General features: G+C 44.2%; 1 protein-coding gene across 1 annotated transcript in view; it reads left to right on the top strand.

Annotated features, from left to right (window-relative positions):
• The first annotated feature begins 476 nt into the window (after positions 1-476).
• creb3l1 (cAMP responsive element binding protein 3-like 1) overlaps positions 477-18,930 on the top strand; it is a 36,876-nt gene continuing 18,422 nt past the window's right edge. Inside the window, exons 1-3 of the mRNA XM_086126802.1 lie at positions 477-786; positions 12,996-13,128; positions 13,753-13,839. Of these exons, the coding sequence (XP_085982928.1) occupies positions 679-786; positions 12,996-13,128; positions 13,753-13,839 (328 nt within the window). The 5' untranslated portion in view covers positions 477-678. The remainder of the gene's footprint in view (positions 787-12,995; positions 13,129-13,752; positions 13,840-18,930) is intronic.

Raw genomic sequence — 18,930 nt, 5'->3', positions numbered from 1 at the left:
GGCGCTAGGATCGGTTGGGAAAAACAAACGACTTCTATCCCACAACGGCGCAAACGCCCTGTTAGTCGAAAATAATCTTCCAGTGCAAAGTCTAGCAAAATACTTAAAGAAAGAAAACTCCACCCATGCACACGGTTAGTCTGTGCTTTGCACTAGACTTGGCACTAAAATAGGGCCCAAAATCTCAGTCACCTCTTAGTTCCGCCCCCAGTCGCCATCATAAAGAACTACATACTCGGCATTGACCCAAGAGTACATGCGGCAGGGTGCTGCCTGGCTAATTTGGACATGACAGGGCCACCCAACCAATACAGGCTGATTTCAGACCTCGAGTTCCTGCACAGCATCTGCACGTGAATTCACAATATTGTACAGTGTCTGTTTGGGTGTGTGCGACACGTGACGCCGCGTGGGCGGGGCTTGCTGCATATTCATCAGACCGTGGGAGCGACAGCGCTGCGGTTGGAAGACTAAGACGGAGCTCGGCTCTCTCGCAGCTGGATGGAGACTGATGTGAATTGTCGCCACCGTCGAGCGTGTCACTCGGAGCCAAAGTCCAGTGACTGACTCGCGTCCTCCGTGGACGCTGATATCGCGGCTGCACACATGACAGACGTTCGGAACCTTTTTTGAATGAATTAGTTCTTATCAGCACGTGCGCGGCCATACGCTACAGCGATGGAGTCTATTTTAGACACTTTAACGGCCGATAAACTCTACCAACCTGGAGGCACACACCTGTTGGACCTGGAGGAACTCCACGACGGAGATTTCCTCACCAACGTGGTGAGTCACACACGCCGCTCACTTCTCGTGCGACACCTTGCGCGTAACCAAGTGCGCCTGCCTCCTGCCGGTAGCCTCCTTTTAATTGTCTTCAAAACAAACGCACTTTAGCTGGATGGTCCACCCGGACCCGGACTTAAGGAGACGGATCCTGCTTCACATCCGGTGCTGTTCCCTTTTCACCTCGCGTGTGCGTCCGCGCACGTGCGTGTGGGTCAAAACGAGTTCAGTAAAAATCAGTCAACCGCCAAATTAACCCCTTTAAAGTGTAAAACTCCAGAAAAAAACGGTATTCAAAATGGGAAACAATAACTCCAGCTAACCTTACTCGTTTCTTCTTTTTATTCTACAGTATATAAGGAAGATAGATTCCCCCGCCCCCCATTGGTGCGCTTACCTCTGGACGTTTCAGTATAATGCCACAGATCATCCAGACTGCAGAAAATACAAAGAAAAAGAAGGTGGTGTCGAAGAAGTTCACGGAAGTAGACTAGCTATTTGCATACATTGCAGTGGAGAACCTTTTTCTCATCATTTCTATTGACAACACAAAGTTACTTATCCTCCAACCGCAGATTGGAGAGGGAAAAAAAATCACTGTTGAGACACCACATCACAGGATGATCAGTCAGGCTTATCTTTCCTATAATCAGGCCTTCAATGACTTCAATCAGAAGGAGCGAACGGGTGTCAAAATCTGATTATCAGTGTCTGTGCGTGTGTGCCTCACATCAGATACTAGGTGACATGATCTTTCTGCAAGACCATGACATGATTATTTTTCTATCCACAATATATATCTCCTTTTTCAGTCATTTTTTGTTGTTGTTGTTTTTCTAAATTTTTTCCCCATGGCACTGTACCAACCCAGCTCAACAAGGCACCTCTTGCTAAAGCTACCAGGTACTATTTCTAGTTTCAGTGCCAGTTAAGGGTCGCTAATTGGCCAAGCACATTGGTCATCATCATGTTATTCTCACTTTGATGATTCACACAAAGGAATGACCAAATAAGACATACATAGCCTATTTATTCTGTTAGTGTGCCTTAGCTCTGAACACTTTAATATGGTTGGTACTCCTTAGTGTCCGCTTTTTTGCAATGGCTTTTTTTATTCCCATCTTCACTAAAATATCAATTTTCTCTTATACTGAGACATAAGTACTTGGAGACCTCGTTCGCCTCCATTGTTGTTGTTGTTGTTTGTCACCGGCCCTCGTTCTGACCGGATTGGGTCAACTCAATCACCAGTCACTCGGAGGATGGGTGACTCATCACACTCACATTCGTAGAAACAGACAATGTCGAGTCTTCAATGCACATGAAGATGTGACAACAGAAAAATCTTGTTATGAGGCAACAGTGCTAAACCTGCACTCAGCGCACAGCTGCCATCCACTGACTTTCATTCAAAAACAGCAGCAGCACCCAGGACCTGCTTCCTCTGTGACATCATGCACCGGATCACAGCTGATGCAACGCACGGTGACAAAATTGAGTACATCATGCTTATTTGTGAAGAAGCAATAGCAGCGGTGACAAGAAGCTCATTCCGGGAAATGGATGGCATTTTGTGTGATTCAGCAAAAAGGCAAGACACATGTGAGCCAAAGCACACCTGACATTGGATCCAACAATCATCATCTTTTATGATTCCGTATGTTAAAGCTCTTGAACCAAAATGCACTTGTTTCTAACCCCCCCAAAAAAGAAAAAAAGGTCAAACACATAATTGCTTCACAAATAAATTATGCAAATTGTCTGACATTCTCGGAGAGAAATTTTGGTTTGCGTGGTTGAATGTTACGTTTGAGTCACTGATGATCGAACGGCTCACTTGCCTGACTCGCGTTCAGGCAGCATGGGTTCAGGTCCCACTGAGTGTCACTGTGATTGACTGTTGCTGTTTGCCTTTCACCCGAAGTCAGATCACAGAGGCCCCGATCACAAGTGGTGTGGAAAATGTATGGATGGAAGAATGGTTGTTGCATATGATTAATCTTTTACTTCTCATAGACGCCAAGTGAGCAGTCGCAAATTTGTCTGGAAAAATATGAATTCACTCTCCTGTTCAAGATGGTCAAATGTTGAGAGCTCATCAAATTGAGAGAGCTTGTCATTATAAAACTTCATTATGCTTGATGGTCTTTTTAATAACAGGTGCCCTAAGAAATTTGGCCAGCATTAGACATAAATGCTTAAACGTCAGCAGCAAATGGACCAAACCTGACATCTAAAATGGCAGTGTTTTGTTACCAAATAATTTTCCTTGACTTCTGATTCCAAAACGAGTTATCCATCATTCTGTTGTGTGGCGCATAATCTGGTGAAGTGAAAAGACATTGATCTGGTTTCAATCATAATGCCCCTCTGGGGGCAATCATAACTGTAATGTGGCCTGTGACGAAGCGAGTTTGTCACCCCAACTTGATTCCATGTTCTATTGTAATTTCTCAATTTTCTTTTTTTGCGCTACTCCCCATTCAAACCCTGCACTCCAGCTGTAGAAAGGCACGCCCATCTTATTTGCATGCTCTCTTCGCATTGGCCATGCAGCTGGAAGAAGGAATGCAAGCAGGCATGCTGTGTGTGTGTATGTGTGTCTCCTGTTTTCCTGAGAACTATAACTGACTTTAGTCTCCACATTAACTCAAGTGAAGCTAAATGCAGCCAAACCACTGTAGCCACATGAAATCAAAGACAGTAGGGAGCACTGACTTCTTCTTTTAACTCTGTGGCACAATTGCATTTTCATTTCAAACAATCAGAAAATAATCGTGATGAGCATCCAAATCCATGAAATGGTGAGACTCACAGTTATGTCATCCAACGCACGATTCCACTTTACGAACAAAGTCAGTAAAAGCCCGATGATCAGTTGTCTCTAAAAGATGGTGTGGTGTGGGATGTGTTAGAGCAGTGGTGCTCAAACGTTTTACACCAAGTGCCACTTTGAAAGATACTTAGGTCCCAAATTACAGTCATAATAACTAACATTACAATGCAGTCCCATAGTCGACCCAAGTGTTCATCAGCAATGGGAAGTTTTATTCAAGATGACAGTCTTTCCACGGGACCAAGGAAGGCCAGTGACAAAGTCCAGAGAAATATGGGACCATGGTCGAGGTGGAACCGGTAATGAGTGCAATAACCTCGCGGGCTGTTGGCATGTAGCCTTACTAGCAGCACAAGCAGAGCAGGCTCGAACAAAGTCAGTGACGTCGTTCATTAGCTCCGGCCACCAAAATCGCTGCATAATTAACTGAAGGGTACGGTTGATTATGGGATGGCAAGCTATCTTGGAACTGTGCCCCCACTGTATTACTTCTGAGCGGAGACGTGGGGGACACCCAGCCAGAACCAAAGTCTCTTCCTGAGCCTCCTCAATTATTTGCTCTATTTCCCACCTAAGCGCCTCCATGATGCTATGGTCTGGTAGGAAGTTGTCCTTTCTTCGTTTAGATCATAAATTTGTGATATTGCGTCGGGTTTGGTGTTCTTTGATCCTTTGCGGTTTGTTAATGTCAAATGTGTAACGTGTGAATAACAGAGCCCAGCGGGCTTGACGGAAGTTAAGTCTCTTCGCCGAACGAATGTATGATAAATTCTTTTGATCGGTGTACACTATGATCGGCTCCTTAGTGCCTTTGAGCCAATGCTTCCACACCTGTAATGCTTGGACGATGGCCAGTAGTGCCCTGTTTCCCACATCACAGTTTTATTCGGTCTTCGTGTGTCGTCGAGAGAAGAAGGCGCAAGGGTTGGAGTCTCTGGTCGATTGGGGAGTGCTGGGACAACACTGCCCCCACTCCTGAATCCGAAGGGCCCACTTCTGCAACAAACGGAAGTTCGGTGTTAGGGTGGTTTTTATTACAGGCGGGTTAGTGAAAGCATTCTGGAGGTCATTGAAGGTTTCAGCCTCGGAATTCCATCGAAATTGTGTCTTAGTGGATGTGAGACGTGTTAATGGAGCTGCCATTTAGCTGTAATTTCTAATAAAGCCGTAGTAGAAGTTAGCAAATCCCAAGAAACATTGCAATTACTTTCTAGTGGTGGGCGTAGGCTACCCAATCACTGAGTCTTCCAAGGATCACCTCTGAGCTGACACCGCTCTTTCATGAACCCCAGGAATTATATGGATTCAACACGAAACTCACATTTTTCTGCCTTAACAAATAGCTTGTTTTCTAGAAGCTGCTGCAAAACGGTTCAGATATGCTGTTGGTGTTCCTTTAGATTTTTGGAAAAAAATCAATCTGGCGTTGAGATAAACGAAACAACATATATGGAGTAGATCCCTGAGAACATCATTAATGAGATTTTTAAAAACGGCCGGTGCATTGCTAAGGCCAAATGGCATGACTAAATACTCAAAATGTCCTATAGGTGTCTTGAATGCCGTCTTCCACTCATCCCCCTCGCCAATTCTTACCAAATGGTAGGCACTACACAGGTGCAATTTTGAGAACATTTTGGCTGACTGTAATGGTGCAAATGCTGAGTCCGAAAGAGGAAGAGGGTCATTATTCTTAATAGTAATTTCGTTTAGCCCTCGGTAATCCACACACAGATGCAAAGACTTGTCTTTTTCCTCATTAAAGAAAAATCTGGCCCCCAATGGAGACTTGGGTCGCCGAATGAGACCTGCTGTGAGTTTTACGAGTCAACACACTCATAATGAAGGCAATCCTAGTACTATCTAGTGGTAGTAGGCTGTTGGTCGAGTAAATGAGACTGCAATGGTGCAGGAATTGACTGCAAGCACCGGGTTCACCACTATAATGAGGCGGGTAAGGCAAGTTAATCTCCCAACTAGGTAGCGCGGGAGGGGTCGCTACAACAGGTGACGGGCGTGGTTCTGAGGGGTGCGATACTTGGGAACTTTGTTGGCCAATGCTAGACCCGAAAGCCTCGAGCCTTTGGGCCAGCTAAGCAACTGCACTGCGGAGCTCCGTGAGCGCGAAGGCCTGCCGTCCCACCAGTCGTCCTTGGCTGGCCAGCGCATGCAAAATTTTATCTGAGTCTACAGAGTGTATGGTCGGATAATTTGGTTATGGTTCCGGAAGGTTCCGGAACAGAATCGGACTCTATAAACGTAAACTCAGATAAATGTGGATGAAAAATATTCATTTACAACAAAAATGGTGCAAAGCTGACAAAATACTAATAATGACACTCGTGGGCACACCAGGAGAAAACAAGAGAAATCAAAAGCACTTGCAGAAGGCAAGGGAAAAATGCAAATGAAAATAGCTTGTCAACAAGCGACAAGATGACCAATCCATCCGTCCATCCATCCATGTACCCATCCATTTTCTACCGCTTATCCGGGGTCGAGTCACGGGGGCAACAGCTTTAGCAGGGAAGCCCAGACTTCCCTCTCCCCAGCCACTTGTTCCAGCTCTTCCCGGGGGATCCCGAGGCATTCCCAGGCTAGCTGTGAGACATACTCCCTCCAGCGTGTCCTTGGTTGTCCTCGGGGCCTCCCGGCGGTAAGACATGCCCAGGACAACTCACCAGGGAGGTGTCCAGAAGGCATTCTAATCAGCTGCCCGAGCCACCTCATCTAGCTCCACTCAACGTGGAGGAGAAACGGCTCGACTTTGAGCCCATCCCGGATGACCGAGCTTCTCACCTTATCTCTAAGGGCGAGCCCGGACACCCTGTGGAGAAAATACCGAAACGGAGAGTAATAATAAACATTGGCAAACTACTTCCGGAAAAGAACAAGAATATGGAGCAATATTGGTAACACCTAGAAAACTGCACTTGAACAAGTGGCATGAGCAAGGTGTCTTTTCTGAGAGTCACTTGTTGTTCCCGATGTCCTGAAATAGTTCATGTTCAAATGCGGAACAGACGCACAGCGGAAAGACCGGAACACCACTGCCACCTGCTGGGGACTAAACAGAATGCAATTATGACACCGAATGAAAGCAGCAATCATTCATGTCATCTTTTGATCTGTCACATTTGCAAGAAGCTAACGCCGTATGAAGGATTAAAAATGATTACAAGGGGTAATTATTAGTCGTGTTTGGTCTTTTTCTTAGTTCACAGTGTTATTTGTTGTACAGTAGAAGAACACTCTTTGAAATTCATGAAAATAATCGAAGTTAATAACATTTTCAATCACTCTATAATTATCATTGTTGTCAGTACCAGTGCTTTAAAAGCGTGAAAGAAAAGGTTGCTGGTCCGCGAACAACATGTGCTTGTCTCAACTGGACTGTGGCACAAAAAAGGTTCGGGGACCACTGAATTAAAATATAAGACAGGTGATCAACTTTCTTGATGATTCGGTGGGCCCGGTCACGTCTGCGCCGGTGGTTGTAGCCAGTTGAAATAGAGGGCTTTCCTTCTTTCTAACTTCGGTTGCTAACTGGAGTTAAATCACCAGCCCAGAAACTATCATCGTCTCCTTTGTGAGTGAGTCAGTGTGTGATAAATTAGGAAAAAAAAATAACAAAAAAATTAAATTTGAGTGATAAGAAAGGACCAGAGAAGAATTATTGTTTTTTTTTGAAAGGATCATTCAAATAATATTCTAGCCATACATACAATTTTAACATACTGTAGAAGACAAGAACTGTCTTTTAATCACTGCAAAAGCTATACCTTGAATTAAAACGGAACTGTTCTTAAAACTGCTTTGTACTTGAAAACTAGAAAGAATACTTTCCTGGATCAAAAAGAAGCTTTAAAACGAATGCATGCATAGCTAGGAGCTCCACTGTAATTAGGGCTGCAACTAACTTACTTTAATAATAAATTAATTTGTCAATAATTTTGTTGATGAATCATTGAATGAGATAACAAAAAACAATTTCACCTGCTATTTAAAAAAAAAACCTAGGACATTATTTCCAAATTAACACTGCTGAAAAAGCACAAACGGAAATTAAGATGATATCACTGGTTTGGTACGTGACATAGGCAAAAATGTTGATCATTGTTTTCCAAAGTAAAAGCAGATGTTTGCAAAGCTCTTCCTCTAATTAAACACATAGATAATAAGTCCGCTTTCATGCAGCACTACATAAATCTCAGAATATTTACTGTTGAGAAACTGACATTCTGAGGACTTGGTCAGTATTCAATGAAACAAATTGTCTCAATAATTAAGCAAAATAATTATCGATCAAGATGATAATTGATTAGTTGTTGATTAGTCGTTGAGAGTCTCCTCAGACTCCCTGATTGTGATGCGAACCAGAACCAGATCCAGTTAGGAAGCGACCTTAAGATGGCACCGTTGCCAGATGCAAATTAAGGAGCAACGGGTTGCGTTGAGTGTTTGGAGAACATATCTCGCATGTCCTGCACCACAGTCAAAGTGACAAGAGTTTGACACTGCCCTGTAGTTACCAGAAAAGCCAAAATTTCATCTTCTCCGACTAGACTCTTGTCTTCTTTGCATTTGTGCCCAGTGCTGCTTCTCACAGGTCAGTTTTCCTACTTCAAAAGACATTTTGATTATTCGGGGAGGAGAGTAACAATTGTGATTGAAGGTATGCTTGTGTTTGCACTGTGCTGTGGCGGTTGTCTCCAGTGCACAACACACGATAAAAATCAGGCGAACCCTACTTTCGATTGCACATTCACGCAACCTGGTGAATTTAAGGTGGCCTTCACTTTGCTCCTCTTTCGCCTACTTTAGCTACTCTTGTCATTTGCAAATTGTTTGAATCGGTGCTCATGAACATGTTCATGGAAGCTAGCGGCGGCACCTTGCATTCATAATTGCAGCTAAGCATAGGCAAAATCTGCTTTCCTGCCTGCTCTTTTCCTCCCTTGCTAATGACACACAAGTATGAGACTAAGCTGTAAGAGTTAAAGCGCTTCCCAGCATAGAGCTTTGTGCAAAGAAAATGAAAGGTCCACTTTGATGACAGTTCTCGCAACAAGTGTCTGTCCTAACATTAGAACTAACCTCTCGTTTGTATTTGTATGGTTCATGTGGTTGACGCAACCGACAGAGTAATCCCAGTGGATCACTGAAGCATTTGGGGAACTTTCAAAGATTATAATGATCACGTTCGGCTGTTGTGAGAAACAGACTGAGCCAAGACAGATAGGACACATGTGACATGAGCATTGAAAGAGTTTAAATGTCTGTCGAGGCTTAAACATGAATCGCTTCTCAGATCAATGAGGCCGTGACAATGTTAAAAAAAAATGTGAACGATTAAACCATATGCTCTATATCAAAGATGAAACACAACCCACATTCCGCTTTTCTTCGGCATACTCAGCTGTTACAACGCCGCTATGACCAATGTGTCTTTATGAGCACAATTGTATGTCTGCCACCTCGTGATAAATTGTGATACATACACTTGTGCTGAGAAGTTTAAATACCCAAAGGGCACGGGTGCCCAAGCCCGGTCCTCGACAGCCACGATTCAACCTGGTTTAGGCGTCTCCCTCCCCCAAACACACCATATTCAATTGATCAGCTCACCAGCAAGCTTTGTGGAAGCCTGATAACGATCCTGACCATTTGAATCAAGTGTGTTGGAGGAGGGAGAAATCTGTCATGGGTGGGCAAAGTAGGGCTATAGTGTTTGGAACGAGAAACACTATAGCCCTGTTGCTGCTCTGGTCCAAAAAGTTGTCCACCAGCTCGCTGTACTTTGTCTTCTGTCCATTCTTAACCCTTTCTTGCACCCTGTAACCTGATAACATGATAAGCCCTCCGCTGTAGTAACCGCTGTCCCTGAAAGGGTTAATACACTTCCACCAAGTCATCAGACTATTTCTGCCGGTGGCATGATCCCGAGTTGTAATGCAAGTCGACAAATGGTTTTTCTGGTTTTTCATCGTCATCATCAAGTGTTTCATCTTTTCGATCACTGAAACAGTGAAAAGGCAAAAAAATCAAACAAAACACTTTTGGGGCCCTCTTTTAGTAGATTGGTATGACTTATCCGACAATGTGGAAACAGAAAGTCGACTGCCCTCAGCGAAAAATGAGTGCATCGTCATTTTCTTGCCAGGGCAATGATCTAGATCCGTGGATTTGTGAACTTAGAAGATGCACGATGCCAGAGGTGGCCAACCAGTCAGAGACTAAGAGCCAATTTTTTTACTCTGTTACTGCAAAGAGCCACATCGTACACATGGACATCACCCCATCCCTTCCGCTTTCTCACAAACACACACAGACACACACCCACACACAGACTTCTGCTCAGCCAGATGTATTGTAAATGTCACACACCAACATGATAATGAGTGCTGCAGGGCAGTCATTTTCAACAATGAATAGTGTGTGCACTGTCTCACACACACAAACTCTCAGTTTAACCAAGTCCACAAACAAAAATAAAATAACGTTTTTCTCTTCCTATGCAAGTTGCTGAGCACCCTAGTGCAGGAACTTCTGGCATTTCTTCTCTTGAACAATCCTCTTCACATCTGGCTTGTATTCCGTTGTTGCCACTCGAAGCAGGCAAGGTCTGCATGCGAGCTGCAGCGGTTACTTACTACTTGGGTCAGCTTGCCAGATAGGGCAAACTTTTTTGACCCAAGATCGACTTTTGAAGCGACCAACCTCGCGCAATCGACCTGATCACGCACGTGCAAGCATACACGCACACGCACACACACATGCACGCACGCAAACATGCACGCGGGCGCCCAACCATGCAACACGTATGCAACGCATATGCACGCACGCGTGCACACCATGGTGAGCAACAGCTGGAACATGAACGAAACCGAAACACACAGACACGCAATTCTTTTTTTCGCCCCAAACCCCATTTTCCTCCTCCCACCCCTCAACTTGGGACCAGTCCGCTGCCGCTACCCAATACGTCGATCGCGATCGACGTATTGGGTCGCGATCGACGTGTTGGGTACCCCTGCCTTAAAATCAGGAGTAATTTGCTGACTACCTTAGCACTTAGCGCCGTTATTTGTGCATGTGCTGTGACCTAAAAGTCAAAATTCATTTGTCATCTGACTGCTTGCCCTGTATGTCAATCAAGTAACAGGATTGATGATAGGCTGACATAGTAAATTCTGCTGTATTTAGAGCCGTTGTTTGAATGGCAGTGCCACCGCCGAGGCGTTTTCGATGCGTGTCATGTGAAAAGTTTGCATTGAATCAGCCAAAGAGCCGCGGGTTGGTCACCCCTGCACTACGCCTCACCGAGCGTCCCTCCCTCACCCCCCAGCACATCTGCAAATATGATAACACAAAGTAGACTAAATTTTAGACTTGCAAAAAGGAGATCTGTTTTGCAGTACAGGTGGTCGAATGTGATTTTGGTGGGTTTGATTGAAGAGCAGGTAGATAAGTTCAAACCTCTGAGGGTGTGCGTAGTGGAAGTCATCCGATTTCGTTCATGTACACTACAGTATGTGGCATCAGCAATGGACAATCCATCTGAATCATTTTAGAAATCAATTCATTGAACAGAGTATAATCATTATCATATGGAAAATATTTTAACAGCACCCAGCCACTGTTGTAAATGCGTCTGTGTGTTGGGGCAGGGTGGCGTTCCCACACAAGCGCACAATCAGGATGCAAGGCGGTCTCCAATTGCCACGGCCGACGACATAATTTGCAAGGGGAGAGCTTGCAGTTTACCTGCCCGTGTCATGCACGGACCCCTATTTCTGTTTCCGTCGTGTCAAGTGCAGTGAGCGTCCTCAAGACATTTCCTTTTTGTACATGACATCAATGTTAATGTTCTATATTAGTTTGTGGTTCAACATAGCAGGAAAGGATGAGGAGATCTGCAGCATTATTTCATGTCTAGCCATGTGGATCTTGTGGTCCTTAACCTCCTAATGGAGCAAATACAATATTTCTTAATTTAATGTCACCCTTTTAGTCATATGTGTGCTTATATTCCATGTGATTTCACAGAACATTGCACCCATCCCAGACATTCAATGCAGGCATGTTCAACCGCAAAGACAAGCTAACATAATGTACGATGACATTTTGAGGTTAAAACTACATTTTAAGATGCTGCACCATTGTGACGTCAATTCACTTTTAATGTATGGTCATTGCTATTTAAATTTGATGGATGGATATAGAGCACGGAATGGACCTGCAGCGCTGCTTTGTGGTTACTAGCAAGCCATTTGAGCACACTCAGACCATAGTTCATATTAAAGTAACATTAATCCTCATTAGCTTTTTTAATTCATGCTTGTGAAGTGATTTGACATGCGGCGACAGTTCATGCTATTTTGGCACATGAGCTCACCCGTGTTTCCTGGAATCCAACATTGAAATGCAGTCTTCTTGCCTCATTCAAATCAAAATCTCCCTGGATGCCCGTGAAGTCTGAGCACCGCAGTATCCCAGGCTTCCAGAACATCTCAGCTCGGTGACTTCAGAATGAACATGTGTTGTATGCAATGACATCAGCACAGTGGAGGTGACAATCGGGTCATTATAGACTGTTTGACTCATGGGAATGCCTTAAAATCCATTCATCTTCACTTCCTAATAGCAATGTGGGTTGTTACTTTGCTAACTTTCATAAGGGTGATTCATATGAAATCCATGAACATTTTTCTTTGATGGAGGCTCTTTACAGGTAAACTATCTGCCATTAACATTACATTGACAAAGAACACTTTAGATTGATTTAAAAAAAAAAAAAGCTGTGTAAAAATAACAGACCCGCGTGGGGACTGACCAATAGTATTCTTTTGTGGAAAAAATATCTGACTCAACAAATTTGAACATTGCTTTCCCTTTCGACAGGGATGGTACGCACAAATGACTTTTAAGTCACACAGTTCAAGCCCCACTGTGAAAATTTCATTTAAAAAATGGCAACTACTGTAGTTGTTGGCTCGTCTGCTTCCTGACGACTGTTGATGTTCGCTTGAGCAAAGCACCAAATCCTTAGACCTAACTCAAGAGGTGCCGTACTGTTTGCGCTTTCTCACCTTTCTCTCTGACACTCTCGATGGTCGGACCCATGTGTGTGATCTTGTTATTTGAACGCTGTGCCAAATTTATAGACACAGTGACTATAAGCTGCATACCTTGAGAAATTATCTTTTGAGAAATATATTTTTTTTGAAACCGAAAACAAATTCAGTCCCCTTTGCTGAAGAAAGTCCAACTCATCCCCCATAAAATATTTTCTGAAAGTTCCCCTTCACGCGGCATCTGCACAGCAGCTGTTCCACCTTCTTGAATCCATTTGTAACTTTTTGTGTTGCAGCCATTCTCAGGTGACCAGATGGACGACTTCAGCAGTGAATTATTCAGCAGCTTCTTTGAAGACCACCTGCTAGACCGCCCCCTGCTGGCAGACAGACATTCTTTCCTCCACATGGAAACAAACAGCAGTCCAGGTCACAATCATCATCTTTAACTTTCATCCTTATTTGATGCGGATGTACTGCACCAAGGGCAAACATATACAGTACCTCCACAGGATGAGTGATGCTTTCAGTCATCCTGTGTCGTCTTCTCGCTTGCTGCCAGTTGAGGATTGAAGACGTGCTTTCAAGGGGTAGAAATCCAAGAAACACTCTGCAGCCCCAATAACAATTTTAAATGGCCTCTTCATTTCCTTGGATTCCTGTGCATTAGCCAGCTGCTTGACCCTTCAGCCAACATCCGCACAGAAATGAACCGCAAACCCTCAATTGGACTAACATTTCAAAGCCAACGGCATTGAGGCCAACTATATCGAGTTCCCCCTAAAAAACGTTCAGGTAACCTCCTCCCTCACTCAGAGGTCAATTTCCAAAATTCACAAGTGCATATTGGCTTTGGCTTCCAAAAATCTGGACTTTTAACAGGTCAATGTTTCTGCCAAGTAATTCCGCCTTCGAAATGGCCTTCATCGGGGCCGCGCTGCTTTTTCAGCAAAAGCACAATACCACGTTTACATTTCAACATAAATATGATTACATTTATTTTGCCAGCCAACCCAACGTGCTAATGACCTGCTTTAATTTGTGGCTTCACAGACATCCAAGGAGAACACAGCTACTCTTTGAGTGAAGACTCCGCCCCGCAGAGCCCCGCCCTGTCAGTCAAGATGGACCAAGACTCTGGTGGGTGACTCACCTTTCTAATGACTTGCCAATCTCTTCGTCTGATTAGCAATAGATAATGGAGGTACTCGCTGCTTTGTTTGGTGCAACGGTTTTTGTCATTTTGCACACACATGCACGCACGCGGGGGAAAGGCACAAAAGGCGTGTACAGGCTTTTGAAAATCATTACGAACCAGCGATTTGATGCCCACCCACAAGAAAAGCGAATGACAAAGACGACTTTGGCTGTCCACCTTTCTTTTTCACCACGAGCTGTTGCTCTGATTACAAGGCCAAACATCACTTAGCAATCGGGAGACGGCTTCACATTTATTTGTTGTTTCCCCATGTCCTCGTTAATAGTTATTATACAAGAAGATAAGTATACAATACCATGGACTGCTCCATGTGTGTTGTTTGAAGGTTTATAATTTACAGCAACATCTGTGTTTATTTTTTGATTTCCATGTAATAGCTGTTAATCCATTATTTTACATGACACTTTAGCATGGAACAGTTTGGGGTGACAAATAAACATAAGAACATTTTGCCTCTTTATTGTATAAGTGCTTGTGAAGTGCCCTACCCTAACAGATATTCTTGAATATATTGTAGATATCCATCCATCCATTTTCTAATCCCTTCTTATCATCACAAGGGTCGCGGGCGTGCTGGAGCCTATGCCAGCTGTCTTCTGGTAGTAGGCGTGGGTGCACCCTGAACTGGTTGCTAGCCAATCCCGGGGAACACATAGACAAACAACCATCCGCACTCACACTCACACCTAGAGACAATTTAGAATGTTCCATTAACCTGCGGTACATGTTTATGGAATGTGGCAGAAAACCGGAGAAAACACAAGTAAGCACAGGAATAATAATGAAAACGGCCGGGCCTGGAATCAAACCCTGCGCCTCTGCACTGAGAGGGGGACGTGCTAACCAGTCGATCACCATGCCGCCTTACAGTAGATATGACAAAATCATAATAAAAACAATTTATTACAGCCTGGAAGGGTCTGGCGAGACACAAGGGAAAATGCTGGGTGAGGCTGCAACGCTGCGCAGCCAATCAGCTCCCGGGATAAGTTTATTTCTGCTCTTATTGGTCGAATGTTGTGCCCGGAACCCGTCGCGTGTTGTATGAGTGCCTGCGGCATGTACAATACAGGACAGACTTGCACAATGCCCGAGTCAACTCATCTTATTGTTCGGCATGCAGGGAAACTTCTCTTTCACGCATCAAAATTAAACGACGCACCTTGCCGCAATATGACTGCCGACATCTCTGTATTTTTTTCATTTATATTTTTTTAATCATTTTTATTTACTTAGTGTTATTTTTTTTAATGAATACAGCATTTTGGAAAAACATGCGAAGCACTGAAGCCGCAAAACATGAAGTGCGAAGTGTCGAGGGATTACTGTATATGTACGCACGCACGCACGCAGAAGATCGATATAAATCACATTGAACAGTGCTTTTGGGTTAGCAATCAGAGTCTCCAAATCTCCAATTATATGCAATTTACCGCGCACTCGCCTGTCTGTCTAAACCACGGGTGGCCAAGCAGTCAGAGCCAATTTCTTTTACTGTGTTACTGCAAAGAGCAAAATTCAGTTGTCATTTGACTGCTTGCCCTGTATGTCAATCAAGTAACGGGATTGGTGATAGGCTGACATTGTAAATTCTGCTGTATTTAGCGCCATTGATTGAATGGCAGTGCCACCGCCGAGGCGTTTTCGATGCATGTCATGTGAAAGCCCGGGAGCCGCATTGAACCAGCCAAAGAGCCGCCGGTTGGCCACTCCTGGTCTAAAGTTTCAGTGTACTTCTCCATCTCTACAGATTGCCCCCCCCCCCAAAAAAAAAGAAAAAGTCCACTAAAAACATTTAGTCGTATGAAGTAATCTTAATGTTGACACTAACAGTGTACCGATGTTCGCAATGAAAAGGCAAAATTGCCCACCACTATGGTCGACGGCATGGGATTATGGGATATGATACTATTTTTAGCACAAAAGTCAAGACCCCCTCTATTGAGTAGACAGTACATGGTTGGAAGATGAAGTCTGTTTGTAGATTCAAATGCAAAACATTGTCCAGTTACTATAATATGGAAAAATACTTTCAAATAAGTCCGGACGAAGACTCACCAACGATTTTCCTCTGCCGTCCTCTTTTGGCTGACTGCTATCTCTTACAGACTAATCAGTAAATCAGTCAACCTTATTTTTATGTAGCTGGGCTGTAAAAGGAGCCTTAAAGTAAGAGGTCCACTTTATATTTGCCTTATGTACCCTTTTATTTATTTGGTTTTTAGCATTTACATCTTACAGGCTAATGCTTTTTTTCCTGCTACAAATAGCCTAATGCTATTTACCTTTATACTTTCTATGTCAGGTTTTTAATCATATGCTGTGTCAGTTTAAATCATCTAAAGCATGTTAATTGCTATTAACTCTGGATCATAACATTGTGTCAGAGATTTTCTCGGACAAAGTTAAAGAAATGACTCGGCACACAGGAAAATTGTCTTCAATATCGGCGGGAGCGGATCTCTGAGAGCGAACGACGGTTAGTTGCTCCGCGATCACACTCTTCCCTCCCTCTCCGCCGGTTCGAACTTTTATTGCAAAATACAAGAAAGACACTGCCCCCGAGATTTGCACCCCGCGCCCCCCGGTAATGATTTGATTTACCCGAATACACAAGTCACAGACTTTGCTGATGACTAATGTCCACCTGGGCGCGACAGCTGTTCCCAAACTGTCATTTGGTATTCAACGACTCTTTGTTCCCAATTTGTTTATTCCCACTCTGTGATTGAATTTAGCCTTCGCCCCCCTTGCTTTAACGTGATTACTCAGGAAAGGCCCTCCGCCTAAACGGCCGACACCTCTGCGCTGAGTATGTCTAGACGTGCCCAAATTAACCGAAACTTTAAACATGATACAATTTTGCTCATAGATTCCTCTAACACATTGTCACTGTCACTCAGCGAGGATCAGCTCCCCTTGTGTGTGTGTGTCGGTATGTGCGTTTTATTCAAGTGCGTTCTATCGTCAGAAAATGAATACACAAAATTACATATTCTTTTTGGCGACTAAATCATATATTTTAATTGTAGCAAAACAAATGAATAAAATAAGATTATCATATGCTGACTGGATCATAAATACAATACAATACATGCTGATTTAGATAGCGCTTTCACAACAGCTGCAGCTGTAACAAAGCGCTTAACAAAACAGTTCCCATAAAGTAAAATGAATAAATAGTGGCCATCATGACTCCATCACTTGATCACACATTCAATTAAAATGTTCAATGAAGGAGGGTGGAAAAACACACTGATGTGATGGCGTTTTTCAAATTTTGATGAAAAGGAATGAATGAGGCGGCCCAGTGGTCGAGTGGTTAGTGCATCGACCTCACAGTGCAGAGGTACTGGTTCGATTCCAGCTTCGGCCTCCCTGTGTGGAGTTTGCATGTTCTCCCCTGGCCTGCGTGGGTTTTCTCCGGGTACTCCGGCTTCCTCCCACATTCCAAAAACATGCATGGCAGGCTGATTGAACACTCGAAATTGTCCCTTGGTGTGAGTGTGAGCGCGGATGGTTGTTTGTTTCTGTGTGCCCTGTGATTGGCTGAGTGGAAACCGGTTCAGGGTGTCCCCCGCCTACTGCCCGAAGACGGCTGGGATAGGCTCCAGCACGCCCCGCGACCCTTGTGAGGACAAAGCGGTTCAGACAAATGGAATGATGGATGGAAGGATTGAATTCAGCACCAGGCAACATCATGTGGTGGCTGCTGCCGGAGTGTAGTTGTGAGGTTGGTGGGCTCAATCGAGGGCATGAGAAACGAGGGGCTAAATGCTTGTGGCACATCCTGCATACGTTGCCGCGGTCTCTCGGACCGGTGAAATTTATTGACGGTCCTAAAATAGCGGTGACAAACTGTAATTTAGAGATGACAGAATCGTCAAGTCACGACAACGGAGTGCTGGAATGACGGACTGATGCGCCAGACTTAAGGGCCGGTGAAATTTACTGACAGTCTTATAAAATAGCGGCGTTGAACAGTAATTTAGGGATGACGGAATTGGAAAGAAACATGGTTAAAGTAACTTAAATGATGGAGTGACGGGCTGACGGTTTGGCTTGAAATAATGACGGACTGATGATGACGGATGGGTGGCCCGGCCGCTGGTGAATGACAAACTGGCAAAATTAACGCGCCCATCTCTGGTTATGACACAATTTGTGTGCGAGAAGTGCAGGTTCTTCTTTGTTCTTCTCTCCTCCTGGTTTGGTTTTGCATCTCTGCCTGATTGTCTGCATGCTCCTCTGTTCTCCATTTATCCTGGGTATCCTTCTGACTGTTCAGTTTTCCCACTAAGTAAGCCCTGCCCACCTATCGCGCGTTCACACACACACACACACACACTGCACTATGACAAGCATATGGTTTTGAGTGCTGTCTTGCCAAAGCCAGAAGAACCCCTCTCTCTCTCTTTCTCTCTCTCCCCACTTTAACTCTCAAACTTAATCCAATTCAATCCTCATAAGATTATGTGTTTGACCTGAAATAGATTCTGCTTAGTTTTGAATGCCGTTTGCGCAGTTTGTTTTGAACGATGCCAAAGAGTGAGTCCGCTAAAACTAACTCTCCAAAGTCAAGAAGAAGAGTACCGGTACTTAAGGAAGATCCCAAACAAGGCTATGGTAACCTTTGATTGGGCCAAAGAGGTTTATAAATGAAGATGTCAAAAGTATGAAAATGTCTCTCCAAAGAAACTCAGCAAATAAACTAGGTGTCATCATCAGGTTTGCAAAAGGAAACACAACGTGAGATCTTGCCCCAAGTGGAGGAGCTTAAGTATCTTGTTCACGAGTGAGGGCAGGAGGGAGCGTGAGATCGACGGGCAGACCGGTGCAGCATCTGCTGTCATGTGGACTATATTGGTCTGTCGTCGTGAAGAAGGAGCTGAGCTGAAAAGCGAAGCTCTCAATTTACCAGTCCATTCACGTTCCAACCCTCACCTATGGTTACGAGTTGTGGGTCGTGACAGAAAGAACGAGATCCAGGATACAAGCGGCCGAAAGGAGTT

This window comes from Hippocampus guttulatus, chromosome 1 (assembly GCF_054856545.1).
Source record: "Hippocampus guttulatus isolate MCC_2025c chromosome 1, RoL_Hgut_1.0, whole genome shotgun sequence".
NCBI lineage: Eukaryota > Metazoa > Chordata > Actinopteri > Syngnathiformes > Syngnathidae > Hippocampus > Hippocampus guttulatus.
The sequence above is the reverse complement of the archived record's forward strand: the minus strand, read 5'-3'. Positions and strand labels throughout refer to the sequence as shown.